Source organism: Coregonus lavaretus (genome assembly GCF_964263955.1).
Source record: "Coregonus lavaretus genome assembly, chromosome: 33".
In the NCBI taxonomy this organism is placed as follows: Eukaryota; Metazoa; Chordata; class Actinopteri; order Salmoniformes; family Salmonidae; genus Coregonus; species Coregonus lavaretus.
This window is the reverse complement of record NC_140020.1, coordinates 19,611,052-19,633,817: the sequence shown is the minus strand read 5'-3', so window position 1 is coordinate 19,633,817 and position 22,766 is coordinate 19,611,052. Positions and strand designations below refer to the sequence as shown.

At 42.6% G+C, this 22,766-nt stretch overlaps 1 protein-coding gene across 1 annotated transcript in view; it reads left to right on the top strand.

The window, feature by feature from the left end:
* cd2ap (CD2-associated protein) overlaps positions 1-22,766 on the top strand; it is a 73,964-nt gene that overhangs the window by 43,153 nt on the left and 8,045 nt on the right. The window contains exons 11-15 of the mRNA XM_084150990.1: positions 939-975; positions 3,186-3,248; positions 18,466-18,610; positions 19,588-19,682; positions 22,146-22,261. Of these exons, the coding sequence (XP_084007116.1) occupies positions 939-975; positions 3,186-3,248; positions 18,466-18,610; positions 19,588-19,682; positions 22,146-22,261 (456 nt within the window). The remainder of the gene's footprint in view (positions 1-938; positions 976-3,185; positions 3,249-18,465; positions 18,611-19,587; positions 19,683-22,145; positions 22,262-22,766) is intronic.

Genomic DNA, 22,766 nt, shown 5'->3' with positions numbered 1-22,766 from the left:
GTATTCATTTGGTGCATGTGCTTCTCTTTTGAGTAATGCTCTGGCCTCAGCATGAAATACCTGGCGTCACTCCTCAGCCCTCCATACTCTGACACACTGATGGGCCTGAGCAAGGCATTGTGCAGATTCTTTCATCTTTCTATCTAAGGATAAAAAGTGCAAGTTGATTTGTAGATCAGTGATTCGGCACAGTGGATTGCTCAGGCTGACTACCTTGAACAGCTGTCATGTTATCTGCATCTGTGAAGCCTTGTGTTTCTATTGATAAACAGTTTAAATTGGAAATGTATCATATAAGAATAAAGCCTAAGCATGTTCGAATTTATTACAGAAGCCAGGCAGAAAAGAACACAGTGAATTAGGAAGAATTTTAAGAAACTGATGAAGACCAAGGAGCAACAAACAATGATTGAACAGACCCTGACTTTCTTCTTTGTTAAACGTGAAATTCCTCTGTGCAATCACCCAAAAGTAATGAAATGTAGTTGTGCATTGAAAAACATTGCCCCCTTGAACAAACCATTAACCCCAGGGCCACTGTCTTAGTTGCAATAGCGCCTATTGAAGTAGCTAGATGGAGAGAGACACTCCCACGCCATAATAAAAAATCATTTTCTTTGCTTGTATAGGACTATTGGCTGTCCTTATAATTGTCCCGTCAGTGCATTATGACTTGTGTCAGCTTGTGTAACGCCAGGTATTTTGGGTTGCTTTTCTTTAGAAAAAGGCTTGACTTGTTACCTTACTACGTACTGTAATTATTAACGTATTCCCTGAATGTTAAACCTAATTCAGTGGAGCAATAAAGTGCTCTTTCGTTCTCTACTTGTTGGCCATCATGGTGCATCTGCTGGGAGTCTGATGATATTTAAACTGAGGGCTACTGTAACTGAATGAGAAGTCCTCTTTGTCACGTTGACCTACTTTCTGTTTTTCAGAGACCCAAGAAGCCACCGCCACCATCAAAAAGCATAGGTAAGGCCTGTTTCATAATCAACGTGACCATCGTCAACCTCCTTTAGATGATCATGTCAACGATTGTTAAAGTCAGGGGTGCAACTTTCACTGGGGATGGACATGTCCCCCCCTCATTCTGAAATGGAATTGTTGTCCCCCACAGTTTTATCATTGGAGTGTGATACAAAACGAGGCACAGGTGTGCTTTAGGACCATGCGGACGCCTCCGAGCGGTCGGGTAGGCTGTTTTGGAGTGTTTATCCGACTGGATTAAAAATAAAGAATAGAATGTCCCCCCCACTTCTAAAACCAAAGTTGCGCCCCTGGTAAAAGTAGATCACTATCCTTTAATGGAGAGGCTGGCTGTGGATGACTTCTTGTCTCTCTCAGCGTTAGTTTCCAAGAAGCAGGAACTCTTCACTCGTCTCTTGCCGAGTGTTTGTACAGTATCAATCAATATGGGCAGACGAACACAAACATGTACCTCTGCTCGTGTCTATTAGCGCACCCTGTCACCTAATATAATCTCTAGTTATGTATGCTCCAGAGGTGATCATGATTGTTATTAGGCGTTCACGTCTCCATCGGTTTGGTTGACAAGGCAACAGGTCTTGGGGGTAATGGCCAGGAAGAATCAGATGGAGAGGTGGAGGAGGGTTCTAATCGCTTCCTCAGAATGATTTATAGATTTGAACGCTGCTCTTCTCTGGAACGATTTTCTCAGAAGTGCTGTGAAGCTCCGGGGAGGGGGCCTAAATTGGCGCGTTATTAATTAATGCACAGATGATGACTGTGTTGCAATACGACCCTGAGGGGTTTAGGATTCAGGGAAAATAAACTAACATCTATGAATTTCCCAACTTTGTTTTGTACCATGTTGTAAATTCAGTCCAGATCTGAATCCTTGATTGTCTGCAAAGGCGAACAGAGACGTGATGCATGTAGATATTTAGGATCCTTTGACTCCTGTCTAATGGCACACTGAAGTCTCACGTAGCAGACTTCTAGGCTCTCATCCCGGCTGTTGAGAGAGATAAAACCCACTGTACCCGGAGGTCTTTTAACTTTGCTATAGATCTGGATCTAATTTAGATCTCTAGAGCAATGGTTTTCAACCAGTGTGCTGTGACACACTGGTGTGCGTTGAGGAACTCTCAGGTGTGCCGCAAAACTTTTCCTCATCTTGATTTTAACAAATGTAACACTCACTTTAGAACGTGACCTGTGGAATTAACATGGCATTTTGATTTGGGAGCATGGTAACATCTGTATCGTTGTTTCAAGTCCGGTACGCTCAGGCTGATGTAAAAAAGGTATTGTTTAAAGGGGCGAGCATCACCCATTAGCACAGGCAAGTCTGATTTAGGCTTAGCTCTAACACAGCCTCTGCTATAGAAACAAACGGAGCATGGCTTTGTGTCCGTGGTTGCACTTTTACAATGCAGAAAACCGCTTGTCTCTAGCCCAAACCGTTCAAAAGTAAAGACCCATTTCATGGGAGCTACATTTGTTTTCTTTCAACCGATCATGGGATGCTCTTAAAGGGGTACACACAAATTAATCATCATGAGTAAGGAACTATGAAAATTAATTTTTAAAAAACAATTCACAGAAAATATATTATTTGCTGTATATATCACTATCAGACGAGACATAAGGACATTTGAGGTGTGCCTCAGAATTCTTTGTACCATCAAGGTGTGCCACAGTTCTTAAAAGGTTGGGAATCACTGATCTAGAGGCATGGAGACTTCCCTAACACCTTCAAGGTGTAGGCTTTTGGAGATGATGGATCTATTCATTCTATCATTATTTCTATCACGATTCATTCGTTCTAAGTGCTCACATTTGTCATTTATTTTCAGGGGTTTCGTCAATTCCAATTCAGTTCAATTGAAAAGCACCTTTCACCTAGATATCTGTCTTGAGTGGGAAAAAAACGGACCTTTTTCTGTTCTTTTAGGTTTTTGTTTCCAAAGGGTGTTAAGACTGATTGCAAGAAAGCCTCCTATCTAGTAAACCCACATCTGAAGTTACAGGCGCTTGCAGAGCACTGCAAAGATTTCTGTACTCTCCCTTAAGTCTGCACAGGAAACACTTGAGTGTCTCACATCCTCCTGCTTGCAGAATGTCTGTTCAGTTTGTTCTGTGTTCGAGTGGCTGCCCTCATAGACTCGTAGAGCGACGGTAGAGGAGGACGTTACTAACCAACATGTTTTGCTTTTCAGCTCGCAAACCCGAGGTCCCGTTGGCTGACAAGAAGCCCCTGCATCCGTCTCCTGAGGACAGAGGTAAGGATCGCCCTCTTCCCATCGTTCCACCTACCTGCCCTTTCCCATTAAGGGGTGAGAAACCTTTCCCCTCTCCTCTCTGCGTGCTAGCAACACTTCCCACCTCCCAATCACCTCTAAGGGACATGGCTCTCCGGATGAGGCCACTAGGCTCACACCAATCACATTCTCTCATATATCACATAGATTTTGTATTAGTGTTACTACCCCTGTTTGGGTTGTGTGTGTGGAGTTAGGAAAAACGACATTGCGACACTGCTACGCTCCAAACCTTGCGTCTCCGTGAAATCTAAATTAGCCTTAAGTCTCACACCAATGAAGAGTTTGCTCTGGCTTGATTTACTAAGTGTTTGCACCTGGAAGATGTAAGCTGTCATTTAGACATTTGCCTTTGTGTTTGGGCCCCTCTTAAAATCACATGAATAACTTCATGAATAACTAACTGTAAATGCTCAGTAAAACTGACCCCAAGAGTCTAGACTCTAGACAGACACCTGTCATACAGATACAGAGAAACGTAGGGGTCGACTTCCCTGTAGTGTTTGTGTTGACAGTTGATCCATGTGTAGGCAAATTATGATGCTAATGTCCTTTTGGTCCCCTCACTTAATCAGTGGGAGTTAAGCAGCAGCTATACCAGTCTTGCTTTACCTACCTAACCATAGCATATCCTACCACAGGCTATGATTTAAAGGAGAGCAGCCTCTCATCTTTTCATTTCACATGTTGGGCGATGTGTCGTCCTGGATAAACACAGCACTTGTGTCCTCTTCAGCCTTCTCTTTATTAACAAATGGTTTTACACAATTATTGGACAATCAGATGTGCAATCAGATATTTGAGAGCACTTTGGCCACCACTTCACATATAATATGGATGGTTTAATAATTTATCCTGTAGAAATTCTATGATAGGAGACATTATGTATCTCTTTGGAAGTGTGTGTGTGTGTGTGTGTTTGTGAGAGAGAGAGCATCCCTGGTAGGGCTGGGCGATATATTAATTTCAATTTATTTTAGTGCGATGTTCCAAATGCCTGTATCGTAACAATCGACGTTTCAATTTCTTTCCGTTTTAATTATTCTTTGTCTTTTTGGTCTCGTCTCCTTCACTCCTTCTGTGCTGTGTGCACTGCACACCTTCCCACTCGCACACAGACACCAAGCCCCTGCCACTCACAACAAAGACGAAAGATCATCTAGATTTGGTCCAACATAATCCGTCATTATTTTACTGTCAATGAGGAGAACTTAACCTTTGTAATGATACCCTTTTTATGTCTGAACTCCCAAAATTTAGAACAAAGCAGACCCTACTAAGACAGGAGTATCAATGAACATGATTGTGGAAAATTAATGCTCAGTTTCTGTCGCGCAGGGCATTGCGGTTCCATGTACCGCTAGCAGCATTTTAGCCACACACTAATCTGCTGTCTGTCTAGTCTGTGTTTTATAAATGTGCAATTACCATATAAAGATGCATTTACATGTATATAAGGAATTGGCAACGCGTTCTCATTCTGAGAAATAAGCATATTCTTATCCAGGTAGGCCACTTGATTTCAACAGCTAAACAAAGTGAACAGGCTATGTTGTTCAAACATTTGGAGACGGACAGGAGGGTGTATTCATAACAGTTAAACTGTTCTACCTTGTTCGCAAGCAAATAGATCCAAATAGGCTACTCACTAGCACGTGGGCTTGCGCTTGAGAGATTGTTTATGAGACCTGTGTTCATTTTCTATATTGCCTGCTACCAGAAGTTGGTCATTTAGTGGATGTGCATTGTGCATGGTTCTGGTTAAATTTGTAACAAAACATGATTTATTTGTTGACCTTTAATTGTGCAACAGCGCTTGTTTAGAGAGAACATAATAATAATAAAAAATATCTAGATATATACAGTGGGGGAAAAAAGTATTTAGTCAGCCACCAATTGTGCAAGTTCTCCCACTTAAAAAGTTGAGAGAGGCCTGTAATTTTCATCATAGGTACACGTCAACTATGACAGACAAATTGAGATTTTTTTTCTCCAGAAAATCACATTGTAGGATTTTTTATGAATTTATTTGCAAATTATGGTGGAAAATAAGTATTTGGTCACCTACAAACAAGCAAGATTTCTGGCTCTCATAGACCTGTAACTTCTTCTTTAAGAGGCTCCTCTGTCCGCCACTCGTTACCTGTATTAATGGCACCTGTTTGAACTTGTTATCAGTATAAAAGACACCTGTCCACAACCTCAAACAGTCACACTCCAAACTCCACTATGACCAAGACCAAAGAGCTGTCAAAGGACACCAGAAACAAAATTGTAGACCTGCACCAGGCTGGGAAGACTGAATCTGCAATAGGTAAGCAGCTTGGTTTGAAGAAATCAACTGTGGGAGCAATTATTAGGAAATGGAAGACATACAAGACCACTGATAATCTCCCTAGATCTGGGGCTCCACGCAAGATCTCACCCCGTGGGGTCAAAATGATCACAAGAACGGTGATCACAACCACACGGGGGGACCCAGATCTAGGGAGATTATCAGTGGTCTTGTATGTCTTCCATTTCCTAATAATTGCTCCCACAGTTGATTAGCCACACACTAAAATGATCACAACCACACGGGGGGACCTAGTGAATGACCTGCAGAGAGCTGGGACCAAAGTCTACCATCAGTAACACACTACACCGCCAGGGACTCAAATCCTGCAGTGCCAGACGTGTCCCCCTGCTTAAGCCAGTACATGTCCAGGCCCGTCTGAAGTTTGCTAGAGTGCATTTGGATGATCCAGAAGAGGATTGGGAGAATGTCATATGGTCAGATGAAACCAAAATAGAACTTTTTGGTAAAAACTCAACTCGTCGTGTTTGGAGGACAAAGAATGCTGAGTTGCATCCAAAGAACACCATACCTACTGTGAAGCATGGGGGTGGAAACATCATGCTTTGGGGCTGTTTTTCTGCAAAGGGACCAGGACGACTGATCCGTGTAAAGGAAAGAATGAATGGGGCCATGTATCGTGAGATTTTGAGTGAAAACCTCCTTCCATCAGCAAGGGCATTGAAGATGAAACGTGGCTGGGTCTTTCAGCATGACAATGATCCCAAACACACCACCCGGGCAACGAAGGAGTGGCTTCGTAAGAAGCATTTCAAGGTCCTGGAGTGGCCTAGCCAGTCTCCAGATCTCAACCCCATAGAAAATCTTTGGAGGGAGTTGAAAGTCTGTGTTGCCCAGCGACAGCCCCAAAACATCACTGCTCTAGAGGAGATCTGCATGGAGGAATGGGCCAAAATACCAGCAACAGTGTGTGAAAACCTTGTGAAGACTTACAGAAAACGTTTGACCTGTGTCATTGCCAACAAAGGGTATATAACAAAGTATTGAGAAACTTTTGTTATTGACCAAATACTTATTTTCCACCATAATTTGCTAATAAATTCATTAAAAATCCTACAATGTGATTTTCCTGAAAAAAAAAATTCTTCTCATTTTTTCTGTCATAGTTGACGTGTACCTATGATGAAAATTACAGGCCTCTCATCTTTTTAAGTGGGAGAACTTGCACAATTGGTGGCTGACTAAATACTTTTTCCCCCACTGTATCTTGAATCTCCCATAAGTTAGAAAAAATGATGTTATGATTTTTAGGCCATATCGCCCAGCCATAATCCTTGGTGGTTTCAGAACAGTCAGCTGCAGCCCATTGTCTGTCCTTTTGATGTGCATTGTGCACTGAGACAGTGTTGCTCTACAGCAATGTGCTGCTTTTTCAGCATGTTTTATCTACAGGCAATCAGCTTCCTGACCAATGTATCTTCTCTGGTATGTTCATGTTTACAACTAACACACTCTTCTTCCAGAGTACTAATCAAATATGTCAACTCGACTGGGCCTAATCTATGATTTGAGAGAGAGGATACGAAGGGGAACACTCATTTGCGTAAGAAGGCTGGAGAGGCTGTTTACTATCAGTTGTCAGACGTAATGTAGGACAAAGTGTTTGTTGCGCTGTAAACACTGTGATTAAGTTGCCACTGTAATTAGTCACTTACATTTTAGTCATTAAGCGCTCTTATCCAGAGCGACTTAGTGAGTGCATACATTTTTTTTTTACATACTGGCCCCCCGTGGGAATCGAACCCACAACCCTGGCGTTGCAAGCGCCATGCTCTACCAACTGAGCTACACAGGACGAAACAAGGAGGTGGATCTACGGTGTCTTCGTAAATTATTCAGACCCCTTGACTTTTTCCACATTTTGATAGGTTACAGCCTTATTCTAAAATTGATGAAATATTTTTTTTTCCCTCATCAATCTACACACAATACCCCATAATGACAAAGCAAAAACTGTTTTTAAAAGACATTTAGCAAATTGATATTAAAAAATAAATACACATTACATTTACATAAGTATTCAGACCCTTTACTCAGTACTTTGCTTTGTTGAAGCATCGATATCCAAAATGGCATAGTAGTGCGGTCATGTATTCTGTTGTGTCCTCGTGTAAATAGCCTGTTTTTTTGTCTTTTTTTTTTATATATTTCTCTCTCTCACTTTCCATCCTTTAACTAAATATACGGATTATATTATTTCTTTATTTTTATCAATAACCTATGGCTGAACGTAGCCAGCTAACTAGCTACTTGCTATTAGCCACCGTTAGCGGTCATCACCACTGTCCGTGACCTGCACTAGCTACCAGCCAGCTCTAACCTGGACAATTATTTGCCAGTCTACACAGCGTGCTATCGACCCAGAGCATATCGGATTTTCTGCCGGAATCACTGAATCACTGGACCTTAACACTGGACCATCGCAACTAGCTAACTGCAACCGAATGGCTGTTGTTGGCTAATCACCACTGTCCCGACGTACCAGTTAGCCTTGAGCTAGCCTCGAGCCAGGCCCATCTCCTGGCTATCTACCTCTCTGTCAACCGGATGGGACCTCCTAGTGTCGACATGGAGCCCCGCCGATCCATCACGACTGGTCTGCCGACGTAATCGTCTGATGTGGTTTCAACAGGCTTCCCATTGCGACAACCACAAAGATCCATCTGCTAGCCCCGGCCTGCTAGCATGTACAATCAACAGCCGTACCCCCTGCTTGCCTGTGCTGTAGCAGCCTACAAACTGCTCCCGGACTTACTTATGCTGTTCACTGGACTTTATGATCACTCAGCTACACAGCTAATGCCTGCTGGACTGTTCCTTTACACGGTACCCCATCCTGTTGATCTGTTTAGCCTCAGCCCAAACTTTCGTGGCCATTACCAGTTCTTGTCTTAGCCCTCTCGAATAACACCTGTGATTGCGTTATGCCTCTCTCCCATGTCAATATGCCTAGCCTATTGCTGTTTGGGTTAGTTCTTATTATACAATTTCACTGTAGACCCCCCAGTCCCGCTCAACCAGCCTCAGAGAGCTCCTTTGTCCCTCCCCACATACACTTCAATAAGCATTTGCTACGGCTGGCCATGCTTTCCACCTGGCTACCCCTACCCCGGCCACCACCTCTGCACCCTCCGCTGCAACTTTCCCATGCTTGACATCATGGGAACATCAAAAGAAATCAGCCACAATTGTAGACCGCCACAAGTCTGGTTCATCCTTGGGAGCAATTTCCAAACGCCTGAAGGTACAACGTTCGTCGGTACAAACAATAGTACGCAAGTGTAAACACCATGGGACCACGCAGCCGTCATACCGCTCAGGAAGGAGACGCGTTCTGTATCCTAGAGATGAACGTACTTTGGTGCGAAAAGTGCAAAACAATCCCAGAACAACAGCAAAGGACCTTGTGAAGATGCTGGTGGAAACAGGTACAAAAGTATCTATATCCACAGTAAAACATTTGTCATTTAGCAGACGCTCTTATCCAGAGCGACTTTGAGTGCATACATTTTTCATACTGGCCCCCCGTGGGAATCGAACCCACAACCCTGGCGTTGCAAGCGCCATGCTCTACCAACTGAGCTACACAGGACCATAAAACGAGTCCTATATCGACATAACCTGAAAGGCCGCTCAGCAAGGAAGAAGGCACTGCTCCAAAACCGCCATAAAAAAGCCAGACTATGGTTTGCAACTGCACATGGGGACAAAGATCGTACCTTTCTGGTCTGATGAAACAAAAATAGAACTGTTTGGCCATAATGACCTTCGTTATGTTTGGAGGAAAAAGGGGGTAGCTTGCAAGCTGAAGAACACCTACCCAGCCGTGAAGCACGGGGGTGGCAGCATCATGCTGTGGAGGTGCTTTGCTGCAGGAGGGACTGGTGCACTTCACAAAATAGATGGCATCATGAGGAAGGAAAATGATGTGGATATATTGAAGAAACAACTCAAGACATCAGTCAGGAAGTTAAAGCGTGGTCACAAATGGGTCTTCCAAATGGACAATGACCCCAAGCATACTTCCAAAGTTGAGGCAAAATGGCTTAAGGACAACAAAGTCAAGGTATTGGGGGCGGCAGGTAGCTTAGTGGTTAAGAGCGTTGTGCCAGTAACCGAAAGGTCGCTGGTTCTAATCCCCGAGCCGACTAGGTGAAAAATCTGTCGATGTGCCCTTGAGCAAGGCACTTAACCCTAATTGCTCCTGTAAGTCGCTCTGGATAAGAGCGTCTGCTAAATGACTCAAATGTAAATGTAAATGTATTGGAGTGGCCATCACAAAGCCCTGACCTCAATCCTATAGAAAATGTGTGGGCAGAACTGAAAAAGCGTGTGCGAGCAAGGAGGCCTACAAACCTGACTCAGTTACACCAGCTCTGTCATGTGGAACAGGCCAAAATTCACCCAACTTATTGTGGGAAGCTTGTGGAAGGCTACCCGAAACGTTTGATCCAAGTTAAACAATTTAAAGGCAATGCTACCAAATACTAATTGAGTGTATGTAAACTTCTGACCCACTGGGAATGTGATGAAAGAAATAAAAGCTTAAATTAATAATTCTCTCTATTATTCTGACATTTCACATTCTTATAATAAAGTGGTGATCCTAACTGACCTAAGACAGGGAATTTGTACTAGGATTAAATGTCAGGAATTGTGAAAAACTGAGTTTAAATGTATTTTCCTAAGGTGTATGTAAACTTCCGACTTCAACTGTAGGTGTCTGGTTAGACCGTAAACTCTCCTTCCAGACTCACATTAAGCATCTCCAATCCAAAGTTACATCTAGAATCGGCTTCCTATTTCGCAACAAAGCCTCCTTCACTCATGCTGCTTAACATGCCCTCGTAAAACTGACTATCCTACCGATCCTTGACTTTGGCGATATCATTTATAAAATAGCTTCCAACACTCTACTCAGCAAATTGGATGTAGTCTATCACAGTGCCATCCGTTTTGTCACCAAAGCCCCATATTCTACCCACCATTGTGACCTGTACGCTCTCGTTGGCTGGCCCTCACTACATATTCATCGCCAAACTCACTGGCTCCAGGTCATCTATAAATCGCTTCTAGGCAAATCCCCGCCTTATCTTAGATCATTGGTCACCATAGCAACACCCACCCATAGTATGTTTTCCAGCAGGTATATCTCATTGGTCATCCCCAAAGCCAACACCTCCTTTGGCCGCTTTTCCTTCCAGTTCTCAGCTGCAAATGACTGGAACAAACTGCAAAATTCTCTGAAGCTGGAGACACTTATCTCCCTCACTAACTTTAAGCATCAGTTGTCAGAGCAGCTTACCGATCACTGCACCTGTACACAGCCCATCTGTAATTAGCCCACCCAACTACCTCATCCCCATATTGTTATTTATTTTGCTCATTTGAACCCCAGTATCTCTATTTGCACATCATCTTCTGCACATCTATCACTCCAGTGTTAATACTAATTTGTAATCATTTTGCACTATGGCCTATTTATTGCCTTACCTCCATAACTTACTACATTTGCACACACTGTATATAGATTTTCTATTGTGTTTTTGACTGTACGTTTTGTTTATTCCATATGTAACTCTGTTGTTGTTTTTATCGCACTTCTTTGCTTTATCTTCGCCAGGTCGCAGTTGTAAATGAGAACTTGTTCTCAACTGGCTTACCTGGTTAAATAAAGGTGAAATAAAAAAAAAAAGAGCACCTTTTGGCAGCAATTACATCCTCGAGTCTTCTTGGGTATGACGCTACAAGCTTGGCACACCTGTATTTGGGGAGTTTCTCCCATTATTCTCTGCAGATCCTCTCAAGCGCTTTCAGGTTGGATGATGTCCGATCGTGTTCAAGTCCGGGCTCTGGCTGGGCCACTCAAGGACATTCAGAGATTTGTCCCGAAGCCACTCCTGCGTTGTCTTGGCTGTGTGCTTAGGTTCGTTGTCCTGTTGGAAGGTGAAACTTTTTCCCAGTCTGAGGTCCTGAGCACTCTGGAGCAGGTTTTTATCAAGGATCTCTCTTTACTTTGCTCCGTTTATCTTTCCCTCGATCGTGACTAGTCTCCCAGTCCCTGCCGCTGAAAGGTTTCCTCCAGACGAGACGCTTGGCATTCAGGCCAAAGAGTTCAATCTTGCTTTCTTCAGACCAGAGAATCTTGTTTCTCATGGTCTGAGAGTCTTTAGGTGCCTTTTGGCAAATTCAAGCGGGCTGTGCCTTTTACTGAGGAGTGGCTTCCATCTGGCCACTCTACCATAAAGGCCTGATTGGTGGAGTGCTGCAGAGATGGTTGACCTTCTGGAAGGTTCTCCCATCTCCACAGAGGAACTCTAGAGCTCTGTCAGAGTAACATTGGGTTCTTGGTCACCTCCCTGACCAAGGCACTTCTCCCCCGATTGTTCAGTTTGTCTTGGTGTTTCCAAACTTCTTCCATTTAAGAATGGTGGAGGCCACTGTGTTCTTGGGGACATTCAATGCTGCAGAAATGTTTTGGTACCCTTCCCCAGATCTGTGCCTCGACACAATCCTGTCTTGGAGCTCTACGGACAATTCCTTCGATCTCATGGCTTGGTTTTTGCTCTGACTAATATCTTGCAATCGATGTCTTAGCATTCAATTATTGATATATATATATATATCTCATTGGTCATCCCCAATGTGTGTGTGTGTATATATATATATATATATATATATATATATATACAGTGAGGGGAAAAAAGTATTTGATCCCCTGCTGATTTTGTACGTTTGCCCACTGACAAAGACATGATCAGTCTATAATTTTAATGGTAGGTTTATTTGAACAGTGAGAGACAGAATAACAACAAAAAAATCCAGAAAAACGCATGTCAAAAATGTTATAAATTGATTTGCATTTTAATGAGGGAAATAAGTATTTGACCCCTCTGCAAAACATGACTTAGTACTTGTTGGCAATCAGAGGTCAGACGTTTCTTGTAGTTGGCCACCAGGTTTGCACACATCTCAAGAGGGATGTACACACTGTGTATATATATATTTTATATTTTCTGTTGTATTTTTGACTTTATGTTTTGTTTTATCCCATATGTAACTCTGTGTTGTTGTTTTTAATCGCACTGCTTTGCTTTATCTTCGCCAGGTCGCAGTTGTAAATGAGAACTTGTTCTCAACTGGCTTACCTGGTTAAATAAAGGTGAAATAAAAAATAAAATAAAAGATCTTGCATATGGAGCCCCAGGCCGAGGGAGATTGACAGTTATTTTGTGTTTCTTCCATTTGCGAATAATCGCACCAACTGTTGTCACATTCTCACCAAGCTGCTTGGCGATGGTCTTGTAGCCCATTCCAGCCTTGTGTAGGTCTACAATCTTGTCCCTGACATCCTTGGAGAGCTCTTTGGTCTTGGCCATGGTGGAGAGTTTGGAATCTGATGGATTGATTGCTTCTGTGGACAGGTGTCTTTTATACAGGTAACAAACTGAGATTAGGAGCACTCCCTTTAAGAGTGTGCTCCTAATCTCAGCTCGTTACCTGTATAAAAGACACCTGGGAGCCAGATATCTTTCTGATTCAGAGGGGGTCAAATACTTATTTCCCTCATTTAAAATACAAATCAATTTTATAACATTTTTGACATGTGTTTTTCTGGATTTTTTTGTTGTTATTCTGTCTCTCACTGTTCAAATAAACCTACCATTAAAATTATAGACTGATCAATTGTACATACCAGAAATCTTCACGATAAAAATAATACAACATAGAACATTCACCACTATGACATACAAACGTACATCAGGAGATTGGTTTACCAATGACTCCATGATCAACCCAGCTTTTAGTCTTCCAATAGCACCAAATCCCACTATCCCCCATCGTCTAATTAACATCACTTTGCATGGCCCAAAACATTAAAACAAAAGGCATAAAACTTTACATTAATTCCCTTATCTAATCACCACACCTCAACACTGTCTGATGCAGTAAGAGCACACCCCTGTATCGCTCCTCTTTGAATGATCCGCCGTCCGATGAACAAAATAACACAGTTTCTCTGTAACAATAAATCCAGGTTCTGTCCGTGACCGGGAGACCCATGGGGCGGCGCACAATTGTCCCAGCGTCGTCCAGGGTAGGGGAGGGAATGGCCGGCAGGGATGTAGCGCAGTTGGTAGAGCATGGCGTTTGCAACGCCAGGGTTGTGGGTTCGTTTCCCACGGGGGGCCAGAATGAAAAAAATAAAAATAATGTATGCACTCACTAACTGTAAGTCGCTCTGGATAAGAGCGTCTGCTAAATGACGTAAATGTAAATAAATCCATAGCACTTACAGTACCATGAAACATATCAAAATTCATAGCTCTTTATGAACTCTTGAAACAATCCAAACATGGCAGTTTAATTCACACAGTAACATTCATTTTGCCAATTTAAAGTTTTCATCAGTCATCACACCTCTCCTGGCGTCAGTGACTCCTTGACTTCCGTGAGAATGTCTCTTCATCGAGATTGCCACAGATAAGGTGTGTTTGACCACTGTCCTTAAACAATGCCATAAATCGTGATTGAGTCATCACACTGGGCCTAGGCACCAGCCAGTCAGTAGGCGCTAGTATCACCTTCTCTCATTCTTCTACTACATTACCAAGAGAGTTTTTATCTATATTTTTCATAGCTGTCTATTTACCACCACTGTATGTGCTCTCTGTCACCTGGAGCTGCATGGCAAATGGCCCAGGAACACAAGGAAAGCACAAAGGACAATGCCCAAGGACTAGTCAGCCCTAACATTCACAAGGCCTAACATTCAAACATTCACAAGGCCTAACATTCCCAACATTCACAAGGCCTAACATTCCCAACATTCACTGTGGTCCTCTGTAGCTCAGCTGGTAGAGCACGGCGCTTATAACGCCAAGGTAGTGGGTTCGATCCCCGGGACCACCCATACACAAAAATGTATGCACGCATGACTGTAAGTCGCTTTGGATAAAAGCGTCTGCTAAATGGCATATTATTATTATATTATTACAAGGCCACAGGGCCAGACGGATTACCAGGTCGTGTACTCAGAGCATGCGCTGACCAGCTGGCAAGTGTCTTCACTGACATTTTCAACTTCTCCCTGACCCAGTCTGTAATACCTATGTTTCAAGCCGACCACGATAGTCCATGTGCCCAAGAACGCCCAAATAACCTGTCTAAATGACTATCGCCCCGTAGCATTCTCATCTGTAACCATTAAATGCTTTGAAAGGCTGTTCATGGCTCACATCAACCCCATCATCCCAGATACCCTGGACCCACTCCAGTTCGCATACCACCCCAACAGATCCACAGATGACGCAATCTCTATTGCACTCCACACTGCCCTTTCCCACCTGGACAAAAGGAACACCTACGTGAGAATACTGTTCATTGACTACCACTCAGCGTTCAACACCATTGTGCCCTCCAAGCTCATCACTAAGCTAAGGACCCTGGGATTAACCTCCCTCTGCAACTGGATCCTGGACTTCCTGATGGGCCGCCCCCATGTGGTGAGGTAAGGCAACAACACATCTGCAACGCTGATCCACAACACGGGGGCCCCTCGGGTGTGTGTTTAGTCCCCTCCTGTACTCCCTGTTCACCTTTCGACTGCGTGGCCGCGCACGACTCCAACACCATAATTAAGTGTGCCGAAAACATGACGGTGGTAGGCCTGATCACTGACGACAATGAGACAACCTACAGGGAGGAGGTCAGAGACCTGGTAGTGTGGTGCCAGAACAACAACCTCTCCCTCAACATGAGCAAGACAAAGGAGCTGATCGTGGACTACAGGAAACAGAGTATGCCCCAATCCACATCGACGGGGCTGTGATCGAGCAGATCGAGAGCTTCAAGTTCCTCGGTGTCAACATCACTAAGGAATTATCATGGTCCACACACACCAACACAGCCCTCAAGAGGCCCAAAAGATTTTGCATGGGCCCTCCGATCCTCAAAAAGTTCTACAGCTTCACCATTGAGAGCATCTTGACTGGCTGCATCACCGCTTGGTATCTGCTTGGCATCCGACCGCAAGGCGCTACAGAGGGTAGTGTGTACCCACGTGGTCCTCTGTAGCTCAATTGGTAGAGCATGGCGCTTGTAACGCCAGGGTAGTGTGTTCGATCCCCGGGACCACGCATACCTAAAAATGTATGCACACATGACTGTAAGTCGCTTTGGATAAAAGCGTCTGCTAAATGGCATATTATTATTATTATTTTATTATTTGTGTACCGCTCAGTACATCACTGGGGCCGAGCTCCCTGCCATCCAGGACCTCTATACCAGCCGGTGTCAGAGTAAGGCCCTAAAAATGTTCTGACTCCAGCTCTTTTGACTCATCGCATACCCTGTTTATTATCTATCCTGTTGCCTAGTCACTTTATCCCTACCTATAATGTACATATCTACCTCAATTACCTCGTACCCCTGCACATCGACTCAGTACTGGTACCCCGTGTATATAGCCAAGTTATCGTTACTTATTGTGTATTTATTCCTTGTGGTTATATTTTTCTTTTTTTTCTTCAATTTTTCTCTCTCTGCATAGTTGGGAAGTAAGCATTTCACTGTTAGTCTACACCCGTTGTTTACGAAGCATGTGACAAATACAATTTTATTTTATGTAACTTGTATTTGAGTACTTTATGTTATAATCACTCATGCAATGTGTAAGTACCCATCAATAGGAACATTTCATAGCTCAGGGGGTTAAGGTGCTATCAATTAATTTACTCTAGAACTATCAGCTTTTGTTTGCTGATGTCTCTCAATCTCCAGACAGGCTTGATAATGTTGGACCGCCGTGCCTTCAGCAGATTAGGTGAGTCCGGAAAACCATAGGCCTAATTTACAATGAACAAAAATATAAACGCAACATGTAACGTTTTGGTCCCGTGTTTCATGAGCTGAAATAAAATATCCCAAAAATGTTCCATGTGCAAAAAGTTAATTTCTCTCAAACTTTGTGCACAAATTTGTTTACGTCCCTCTTAGTGAGCATTTCTTCTTTGCCAAGATAATCCATCCACCTGACAGGTGTGGCATATCAAGAAACTGATTAAACAGCATGATCATTACACACGTGCACCTTGTGCTGGGGACAATAAAAAGGCCACTCTAAAATGTGCAGTTTTGTCACACAACAGCAGAGTGCCCCATGGTGGCGGTGGGGTTAAGGTATTGGCAGGCATAAGCTACGGACAACGAACACAATTGCATTTTAATAATGGCAATTTGAATGCACAGAGATACCGTGACGAAATACTGAGGCCCATTGTTGTGCCATTCATCTGCCACCATCACCTCATGTTTCAGCATGATAATGCACGGCCCAATGTTGCAAGGATCTGTACACAATTCCTGGAAGCTGAAAATGTCCCAGTTGTTCCATGGCCTGTACACTCACCAGACATGTCACCCATTGAGCAGCTTTGGGATGCTCTGGATCGACGTGTACGACAGCGTGTTCCAGTTCCCGCCAATATCCAGCAACTTCGCACAGCCATTGAAGAGCAGTGGGACAACATTCCACAGGCCACAATCAACAGCCTGATCAACTCTGTGATGGAGATGTGTCGCGCTGCAGGAAGCAAATGGTGTTCACACCAGATACTGCCTGGTTTTCAGTTCCGCGCCCCTACAGTATCTGTGACCAACAGATGCATTTCTGTATTCCCAGTCATGTGAAATCCATAGATTAGGGCATAATGAATTTATTTCAATTGATTGATTTCCTTATATGAACTGTAACTCAGTAAAATCTTTGAAATTGTTGCATGTTGCATTTATTTTTGTTTAGTATATATTTAACAATTAACTTCTAATTTAAATGTCCTGTACTTTGGGCTAGGTTTTGAATATCATTTTCAGATTTGCATCTTTTTTTAAATATATTTTCTTAGTAAATCTGAATAAAAGTGTCTGGTAATTAACAGAAATATACATTTAGCCTAAATGTTTTGCTTTTTAATGAGTTTAATGCGTGGAAGTTTTATTTTGGTTTCATCCTCAAAGTTCACTTTGCTTTTATATCTATTGTAGCTCCAAGGTTTTAGTCTGATATTGGAAGATTTAACGGATGTTGAGAGTCATGTACCATTTGCATGTAGCATTATGACATCATCAGGGTAAATGGAGCAACAATGTGACAGTGAGCGGACGGCTACTGCATGTTGTTTCTTCCAGGCAATCCATTGTGACAGGCCCTTTTTAGCATGTGTCTGTTTTTGGCTCACCTCTGGGCTTCTTGCACATTTGACCATTTCATGCACCAAGGCGCCTTGGCATTAACGTGAAGTGTTGCACTTACACACATTCACTGTACGGTACAGAAGTGATGTCACTGGCGGTCCTCAGGGTGGCTGAAAAGCTTTCCTTCGCCGTGGCGTTAACCCCTTTCAAAGGATGACCTCAGGGACACCGTGACACTCCCCTCCTCTGTAGGGCTCAGTTAGCTAAAGGAAACACCTTGCTGTTTTACCTTTTTCAAATCAAAGAATTACACTTATTCCTGCTTTGCGTATCTTATTGGCCTCTATGCATATTAATAATTTGTCACAGCGTTGATCGTTTATTTCTCTGTCAGGAATGAAGAATTTCCCTAATGAGATTAGGGGTTGGCTATTTTAATTTTTCAGTGGAGTAGCCCTGGGGATAGTTGATGCTTACACGTCCTGGCAGCCGAGAATGAAGAATGAATGCCCCTAAAACAACCAGGACCTCGTGCAACCTCCATGATCTTGAAATGTATAAAGCATAGTGTTAAGAAATATTTGATCACAATGATAATTCTGACTCAAATTCTCTCTCGCTCTGAAGGTGACAAGACAGATCACAAACTGTCAAAGCCTACTGCCCCCCTGGTCCCTCCCAAGAAACCTGTACCTCCGCCAGGCAAGGGCAGACCAGGCATCCTCCCCCCAAAACGACCAGACAAGCCTCTCGCTCCCTCCCTAGGGGCCAAGTAAGTCTCCCATCCTTCTGCCCGTCCCCCTGTTCTTCCACCCCTCCCTCTGTTCATATTGGGTATTCACTTGAATAAGGACAACATTGCGTAGAGTAGGTTTTATTGGCAAATTCGAGGTCATAGACTAAATGGTACACCAATTTACAGTCATAGTAATCCAATAGTAAAATCCTAAATTTGCACAAACTTGTAATATGATACCATTTAAAATATACAATGTATACAAAGCAACAATACCATAATAACAAGGTTTGGGGTGGCAGCTTTAGAAAATACAACAGTTTTTATGTAGGCATTTCTTAGGCCTCTGGGCTATATGGTGTGTGTGCGTTGTTCAGTTTGTGGCTGTTATGGGTTACATCCAGTGACCTGCTGTCTGGGTCGGGGGAGCCAGTCTGCAAACTGGGAGCTCTGCCAGGAATTAGCAAATGTCAGGCAGATCTGCTTCCATCAGTTCTCTATGGACATGATTCCTAAGGTTTCGTGGGCTTCCCCATAGCTGGTGTACGACCCGCCCAGAATTATTCTGTAGGCTCTCTTCTGGACCAGCTCTAGTTGAGCAATAAGGGTTTGAGTGAGGCCAGGGTGCCAGGCAGGGACAGTGTACTCCAGAACTAGTCTAACGTATATGATGTAGATGGACAGTAGGTCTGCTGTGATAGCATAGATGCGCTTGAGGAGGAACAGCTTCAAATCTGTGTATTTTACTACAAATATATTAACAAACCACTGTATTTAGTTTGTTTGTCAGGCATTTGTTATGGCTTCTGAATGATTGCATTCACGCTGAAAATATATTTGCTATTTTGCTATTTAAGTCTCTGAATGTGTACACAAAGGCCTATGAAATCCAGTTGCATTCCTAACATATTGTACCCTTAACTCCAGCCATCGGGATTGTATTACTAGTACTACTGTTTACAACTGTAGTAGTGTATTGCTACTGTTATTGTTGTTATCCCCCTCATCTACAGGCACAATGGAGAGGTGCCTTCCATACTCCCAAAGTCAGACTTTGAGACAACGTTACCCAGCAAACCAAAAACGCTGTCGAATGACCTTGACATGGGTATGTATGGCTCCACGAAAATTAACTTTTTAGTTTCAGGAAATTCTGAGCAGTAAAACCTTTAACAAGGCATGCAATGAAACGTTCATTGGGGGTCCGAATATATACACTTCACTTGCACAATTATACGGCTCCATGACATCATTATTAGTTATGATCCGCTTGCTCCAAACACAGGATCAAATTGAATCTATAAAACCATTATACTCTCCCAGCTTCATAGGTTGAATGTTTCTTTATGTGTAAAAACCAGTTAGTCCATATAGATGGGGTAAAAAAAAGTTCCTCAACCCTTTACACTCGTGGGATTTGGCCTATATGGATAGGGCTACATTTAAATGTTTCTTACAGAATAAATATGAAAATGGTCATAAGGTGCTTTTTTGAGCTCTCCTAGCTGTGCCGTTGAGGAATACAGCAAGCAGACTTGTAGTTTTGTTTGGAACACAAGCCTGCATCTCCGCCATCACACAATTACTGTTGTTGTTTACGCAATCCAAGAACAGTCCATTTTAAATAGTAATCTGGGTCAGGTGGGCATCATTTGAAAGCTTGTCACAATAGGCACACAGGCTCACACAATAGACACACATAGGCTCATTCTGTTCAAAACAACTAGCTGATGGGGTTCTATCTAAATTGAGGATTAGTGCAGTAGATCCATATTTGAGTTGTGGATTACTCCTCCTGCCGCAGCAGGCTGTTGGAGTAATGTCCCCAAGAACAGGAAACACAGACCTAAAAAGAGGGGGATGAGCTGAAACCCCTTTTTAATCATTTGGTTTTCATCATTCGAGGGTGACAACATGTTTACTGTTGCCTTGTTTTCTTTTCTTTTAAGGGTGATTCAGGGACATTGACAATTTGACCTTCCAACATTTAAAAACATTATGCATATTTCACGTGATTGGTTTGCCTTTTGAAGCATACCAGTAGATTCACAATGGTACTGCATCACAGATGCAAAAGGAGACATCTGTAAACTCTGAAACGCGTTCAAAGTCGACTGGTTTAATTTCAGCATCACGATTTACCCTCTGAACCAATTCAGGCCTACTATAACACATTATCAAATGCGATAAGATATATTGACAGCTTTGTGCGTAAAATCCCAAATTACTAAAATACTTTGTTTTTATTTTTAGAGTTTTTGTCGCTATGTTGATTTAATCCTCTAAGCCCATGGGTGAATAGGTTTTCAGCTGGTGTCCTGAGGTCAGAAGAATGCAGGGATAGAGGATGATGGGTGGAGGGATAGAAGAGGATGAGAAAGAGGGAGGGAGGTTGGCTTTGTTTACATCACCTCTTGTTTAATGCCAAGGACAATCACAAACAGGAAAAACAAGAGCAAAGCTTTTAGGAAGAGATAAAGGGATGGAGATCGAGGTGAGGGAGGACAAGGGAGTTTAGGCTGGGTGAGTTCTCAGAATCATGACATCATGGAGGTAGAAGTTAACTGGGGAGTCGTGTCTGTGACCCACACCGCTAAAAGCGTGAAAAGAGCTGCTAAAACCATAGGTCATTAGCCCCGTGGGAGCAGGGCGTGAAGACAAACACGGAAACACACTCCTCCTCATTCTCCTTTATGTCAACTTCACTCCCCTGGGAGTTCTGCAATGTTAATAAAGGTCCTGCCTATAGTCTTTATATAGGACGGTAACACTTTATTTTAAGGGTACTTAAAAAACGATTTTATATGTTTGCCATTTTATGAATCATTACTCCCACATTTGTAAGTGTTACTAAGCTAGTTATTCTTACATTTGTATATATTTCCTTAAACATTCTGCTTGTTCTTTTACCGGGTATTGCTGCAATGTCTACCAATGGCATGCCCATTTTTGTGAGAAATTACAGGTCACTCAAAACATTAAGTATTTATATAGTATAAACAGTGCTCACTTTAGATTAGGGACTGCAAAAATACTTTACTAATGATTAGTAAATGGTTTATAAGTGTGGGAGTAATGATTAATAAATGTTGATCACACAATTTTATAAATGCCTTATAAATGGTTTATTAGGTACCCTTTAAAATAAAGGTTTACCCATAGGACTATATAGTGCTTAAATGTTTTTCTCAAAGATTGTCATACTGTGTGGCAGTTTCAGTGTATACTATTCTCAGGGCTATCTTAACAATGAAATGTGATTGTTTGAATGGTTTTGTGTGACCTAACCCTTACAGCCCCATTCCTTAGTTAGTCTTCCCAGAACTGTCTCTTTAGATGAAAAACCTGTGTGTCATTCTATTTCTCATAGAAAGGAAAACACAAGGTGATAGAATGTCAACTATTGTTCAGTGGTTTTGGCTGCAATGTCTTATTTCTATCCAATTCTCAGTTCCATCTGATGAAAAGCCTATGATCTTTCTGCTGTCTGCATTTGTAAAGCAAAGTGCTATTATTTACTTTGCTCTTTACTTCTCTCCCTCTGTCTCTCTGTCTCTGTCTGTCTCTAAAGACCTGATGAGCTTTGATGATCTGTCGTCTACCTCTGATAAGCTGTCTCACCCCACCACTAACAGACCAAAGATGCCTGGCAGGAGGCTGCCCGCTCAGTTTGGAGGAGGCCACTCTGTGAGTCCACAGACGTACCAACACGCTACTGAGGACATACAACTGCACAACACAAAAACCACATATGTTACGTTTACACATCATCAAATTCCTCTCAAAAACACATTTGACATGCAGGCCCTATCTGGGGAGTACATGTACACTACCATTAAAAAGTTTGGGGTCACTTAGAAATGTCCTTGTTTTTGAAAGAAAAGCAATTTTCTTGTCCATTTAAAATAACATCAAATTGATCAGAAATACAGTGTAGACATTGATAATGTTGAAAATGGCTATTGTAGCTGGAAACGGCTGATTTTTTAAAATGGAATATCTACAGAGGCCCATTATCAGCAACCATCAGTCCTGTGTTCCAATGGCATGTTGTGTTTGCTAATTCAAGTTTATCATTTTAAAAGGCTAATTGATCATTAGAAAACCCTTTTGCAATTACGTTAGTACAGCTGAAAACTGATTAAAGAAGCAATAAAACTGGCCTTGAGACTAGTTGAGTATCTGGAGCGTC